At 38.1% G+C, this 6,000-nt stretch overlaps 1 protein-coding gene across 1 annotated transcript in view; it reads left to right on the plus strand.

The window, feature by feature from the left end:
* Positions 1 to 5,543, plus strand: part of SHISA9 (shisa family member 9) — a 192,327-nt gene extending 186,784 nt beyond the window's left edge. The window contains exon 4 of the mRNA XM_086473210.1: positions 5,173 to 5,543. Coding sequence (XP_086329336.1) covers positions 5,173 to 5,543 — 371 coding nt within the window. The remainder of the gene's footprint in view (positions 1 to 5,172) is intronic.
* The last annotated feature ends 457 nt before the right edge of the window (positions 5,544 to 6,000 follow it).

Consider the following 6,000-nt stretch of genomic DNA (forward strand, 5'->3'; position numbering starts at 1 on the left):
GAAATTCTTGTAACTACAATATTTCACCAGAAAAAGAAAGCATTATGCAATGCTAATGTTCACACAACTCTTTATGCCGAAAGTGCTTACACAGCCACCTTGAAGACTACTTAACTTAGGGAGCAGAACAATATTACATAACTTTAGGGCCACATCTTGGCCCAGATAAGATACACTCAAATCAGTGCACTGAGAAATTCTGGCCCTATTAGAGACAAAAATGTTTTTGCTACTGATTTTCAAGAAAACATGTTTTCATTCATGGTATTACTCTATAAGTGACTCACCAGTTTACATGCTTTTGTTACCTAACTGTGGATTACAAAGAAAGACGCAAAACTTCCAAGTTTGGTCATGGTCAATCATGAATTACCAAAATAACAAAGCTTGTCTCTGTTAGTGACAGATTTAGGCAGAATAGCGAAACACGAATCAAAATGTACGACCAAGAGCCCGTTCCCTTCTGGCCACCTCATCTAAATGAGCCTAAACTCACTGACATTTTCCTAGGCATTCCCATGACCTTACCAGACCAAGCAGCTTGTTAACCCTCTCCTTTCAAAATCAAAATTCAAGGAATAAGGCAAGGGTTCCAATCTGAGACATTTGACAGCAATACTGGCAAAGTCAAGATCAAAATAAAACTGATGGTTGTGGCCAATTTCTTTAAGGCATCATTTGATTCAGGTAAGAGTGAGAAATGAAGCGATCCACCTTCTAGATGATAAGCTCATGGTCGTACAACTGCTGCTATTGAGTGGGAGTTAAATCTACATTCCCTACCCAGCAAGATGCATCTCAGCTTCTGTTAGAATCATCCCCACCCAGATTCACATGCTGATGAACTTCTGCTGTGGAGTAGAAGAAAATTCAAGATTTATTAGTCTAGAAAGACAAAGGAAAAGAAAGCATGTCTTTAGCTTAATAGTTAAGGTACTCAGCTGGGAGGGAGAAGTCCTGCTTTTGATCCTTACGCTGCTTCTACACTTTTTCAGTTACTCATTTCAGGCACAGCAGGAACAAAAGCCCAAGTTCTCCCCCCTCCCAGGCACACACCTTAAGGTTGGAAAATATTCATATTTCAACAGTTTTTCCAGATGAACGGCTACAACAGTAACTAAATTTGTGGGGGCATTACCTTAAAGGAGTAAAAACCTGACAAAAATATTGAAACTGAGAACGTTTTTCTAATTAGTTGCCAAGACTGGAGGGAGGGAACACAAAGAATAACACTCAGAACTAAAGCACTTATTTTACTATTGTTCATTTGGCAATTTTGCAATTCTAATTACTCCTTTTGCAAACATGACAGTAATATCTTTAAATCCTATTTTACTGATTTATGTACAGAAGCCAATGCAAAAGGCACTTCTATAGCACTTTTCATCTGAAAACTTGGTATAGTCTACAAATAGCAATTAAACTTCATAACACTTAACTACCACCTCCAATGTGTTAACAGCTCATTTTACAGCTGGTGAAACCAAGACAGAGGGAAGTTGAGTCATGTACCCAAGGTCACATAATAAATCCATCCTGCAACTCCAAACTGTCTCTTTCCATGTTTAAAGTCCACAAAATATTTATAGGGGCTGGTTAAGAAGAAAAATGAACTTCCTGAGATTCACAGTTGATTTTTAAAGTAGTTGGCATCAGGATACTATAAATATGCTTTTCTTGGTAAAATATTTGTTACAAAACCATGCTCAATATTCGTCTTCTGAATCTTCTTTGAATATCAGAATAAACCCCCCCTGTTTCTGCACTATACTATAGCATCAGGTCACTCATACTGGAGCATAGCACATTGATATTACAAAACCTGTAATCTAGTCAGCATGCAAGAATAAGGACTGCTTCAAGAGTTGCCAAAGCCCTTTTTGAACAACTGAACCACTGGGTCTTATCAATGCTTTTTTTGCTACAAATTCTGGTACACGTGCCTGCGTGTAAACCTGTGCGTGCATGCTGAAAGAAAACTGTTTTAACGAGGTTAAACACTAGATAAAGAGGCCAGCTTTCACTGCTAGCATTTATCTCCTAGGTATACATAAGAAATTCTCAGGCAAAATCCTGCAAACCATTATTTGATCAGGATAAATACAGATATCAGTTCTCCCACACCGTCGCTACCACCAAAACACATGCAATCAGCCATTTGTCATATGTTTGCCAGCTTTATTCTTGACTTTGCTCATGAGGATTTCCAGGTCAAAGCCTGGTTTGTCCTCTTCAAGCCGAGTTTCCAGAAAACTGTTGAGAAGTCCCTAGAAAGGGACTATGGACTAAATTAGTTAAAGTAACTTTAATTCAACCATATTTACAGAATTAACAATTTCACTTTCTGCATGATCTTCCATAAGAAACAAAGAATTAAAAATTTTACATATAACACGGCATAAACAAGAACAAAATCAATCTCACAGATATGTCATAGGCACAGCCCTTGTGAGGCTGATTTCTTCTGTGCTTAGTTTTTACAGTGGGGGTGTTGTTTATATGCAACAGCAATAGAAATTACTCTTCTGTGATGACATCAATCTTGATCTGTTTGGAGATCTGAAAAAGGTATGATCAAGAAAAAATACAAAGGAGCTAAGGAAGTAGCTTGATCTTGTTGTGACCTTTTTCGATTAGCCACACAAGACAGAAAAAAGGCACGAAAAATCAGGCAATGCAAATATCTGCAATTTCTGGTCATTATTTACATATCTGCATCACCACTGTTATTTTCTAAACAGAAGTCATTATTTACCTTGCAATTGATCATCAAAGATCTTGGTTGCGCAAGATAAATTGCTGCAGCTTAACTAAGATAAAATTACAAGTACAAACTTACAATTGTACTCTATCCTTACATGAGATTATCTTACTTTTTAATTTTTCTATGCAAATTAAACCAATTTAAATGTGAAACAGGCAGACAAATGTATCTATATAGGAAGCTGGACATAATTAACTATGCTGAATATAAATTACATAAGCTAGCATTACTTCTCATATATAGACAAGGTCTATGTCATAAGATACAGAAGCTCACTCCCCTAACCAGCAGACCTACAGTGCCTTTGATGTCAAAATTTATACAAATAAATACTTGTGTTGATATTCACAATGCCTTTCTGCAACTGTTTTTCTCAATTATTGATAACAGATTAATGAGAAATTAGCAATACAGACTGCATTTCCCTCCTGTTTTTATTCCACTTGTATATAAAATTCTTTCATGGCATTTGGTGAATATTAACAAATGAGGACAAGCCACATTTAGAATGGGAAAAAACTCTTCCAAGCAGAAATAGGTACAACTTCTTGATTATTCAGATTACAGATCTCTAAATGAAACAACTCACCCCAAAATCAAAGTAGAACTTGGCAGGTTCTCTTTGTAACACGTTACATGTCTATCAGCCATGGCAAATGCACATCCTGTACTGAAATTAGAATAGGCCATTGTCTACATTCTGTATTTTGTTTAAAACAGAAGATACCTCTATCCTATAGAAAAGGATTCACTCATCAATTAAAAAAAGACAGATGGAGATGGCTAAAATACACAAAGTCTAATCTTACATCACAGACAAGAGCAATTTCAGTTCACTGAAGAGGAAACACCTCTTTAATGACAAAATGAAGGATTTAAGGGCAAAGTCCAGTCTCAGAGTCATTATACAAAAAATGTCGTGAGATGATAAACAGCAACTGCTTTTGATAATATTCCTCCCTGTTGAGGGGCCAGGACAAGGGGGACACAGAACAGAAGCCTGATCTTGAAGATTAATGAGGTGATCATGGGAATTTCACCGCCTTGCCTAAAGATCCAGTTCAGAACTACAGAGAAGGGGCAAATTCAGAGTGCAGCAAAAGCCTCTTAGCAATACTGGGGAAAGAGAAAAAGAGGGAAAATAAACAAAAATAGTGCAGGGACTTAAAAACCTACTCATCACAGAAGCAAGAGGAGCTGAGCTGTACAGACAGCTGCATGTACAAGTCTTCTGCAGACAAGCTTGACATGGCATAGCTACAAGGAAAATGGCCAGATCTAGCCAGGGCACAAAGTCAAATCCAGGCTGACACAATCGTATATTCAATGCACAGCACTGCTGATTAACACACCACCATGTTAGTCAATCTACATATTTGGCACTGTCTTAAATCCACATCTAGATTTTTGAAGGGGATAAATAAACCCTCTTTACACAAAAGACAAAATCTTAAAAAATTAGATTCATTTAAGCTCCCCTTAAACCTCTGATACCCAGTCTCAAAACTGAAATGAGTTGCTGGACTGCTGCAGAATGCCTTTAGCTTCCTGAGCACGGTTCCTACTTTTTAAGCAAGGCCAAATAAATGCCAGTGCTAACAACAGTCAAACTTGAGCAAAAGTATGCACTGGAAGACACTTGTCTAGGAAATTGCAGGGGGCAAAATCCTAATTTGAGAACTGCAATGCAGTTTGTTGGCAGGGTTATTGCTGTATTTCTTAGTGGCACTAACCCCACATAATTATGTCAGAGGCTGGAATTTAGGATTTTCATTGTCTGTAAAATCACAGGGTAAATGCCTAAACCTCAGCAACACAAAGTACTTTCAGCGCCCTAAAGCATTAGTGAACTTCCAAACATTCATAGGAAGAGATTCCATTCTTCATTTTGCCCTAAGGCATTATTCAACAGAAACAGGTCCCCCTCATACATCACTGGACCTTACAAGTGGCTTGGTTAAACACCCGCATGATACTTTGCATTAAAGGGATGAGCTCTCATACAACAGGGCATCCCAAGATGCCCCAATATTTCCAAGAAAATCTGCATACTTTTGAACACTTCTTAAACTTCCTAGGCTATGTGAGATGAGCAGCGGTGTGATTCATAGGATTGGTCCTCATAATGTAAATAACAGCACAACCTGAGTGATTTGGGGCAGGGACAGCCTTTTGTTAAAGGGCAACAGGTTTTTGTTTGCATATATGAAAAGTCTAGCGTAACAGCATCCAAAAATATACTACAGAGAGAAAATATGAGGTGGGAGGTGGCATGGATTTCTACTACTGAGGTACCTGTGACTGTATTTGGTCCACAGATGTAACTGTGCATGACCTACTGTAAACTGTAATATTTTTCTTGTGTCCAGCTGATTTTTTTGTCCCCTTTCCCTTTTAAATCCAAACAGCTGACAAAGTCAACGATGACTTCTACACCAAACGCCGACATCTTGCAGAACTGGCTGCCAAGGGGAGCCTGCCACTCCATCCAGTGCGCCTAGATGAAGAGAGAGCTTACACAATTGACAGCGGCCTAACCAAACAGAATGGGCAGAAATCCAAAATCGCAAAGATCCACACGCACCCCTTAGGTTACAATTCCCACTACAAGACCTGGGATCCCAATGACCAGTCTCTTAGACGGCAAGCATACACCAACAAGGGGAAGCATGGCATGGCAGACCCAACGCTAAGCGACCCACTGACAACCCGGAGCCAGCATTATTTGGGCCCACAGCCATACTTCATCACTAACAGCAAGACAGAAGTAACTGTTTGAGTTTGTTTTCCTTTTTAATGAAATCCTTTAAAAATCACACGCAAATACACACACAACACAAACACTCAACTGAAAGGCAAAAAATAAATTTAAAAATATTTTAAAAAAACAATAATAAAAAAAAAAAAACAGAAGGAAGGAAGGAACTTCCACCTGGACACTCTTGGTATCCAGCCAACTGTAGGCTGAAGAGTGGGTTTATACCATTCAGCAATACACACTGAAGGTTGAATTATAAACTCCATTTGTATTTCACAATGGAACACAAACCCTTGTGACTAAATTTTTTTACTTGAAACTAGAATCCATGATGAGAAGTAGCACAATCTAGAGAAACTTTATGTCTGCTTAAACATTTACACTATGTTCCTGCCTTGAGACAGAGGAAGAAAGAGAGAACAATATACTGTAATATATTATTTCAGAGAGGAATTTTGTATAAAACCTATTAATAATC

This window comes from Leptosomus discolor, chromosome 14 (assembly GCF_034619465.1).
Source record: "Leptosomus discolor isolate bLepDis1 chromosome 14, bLepDis1.hap2, whole genome shotgun sequence".
Classification (NCBI taxonomy): domain Eukaryota; kingdom Metazoa; phylum Chordata; class Aves; order Leptosomiformes; family Leptosomidae; genus Leptosomus; species Leptosomus discolor.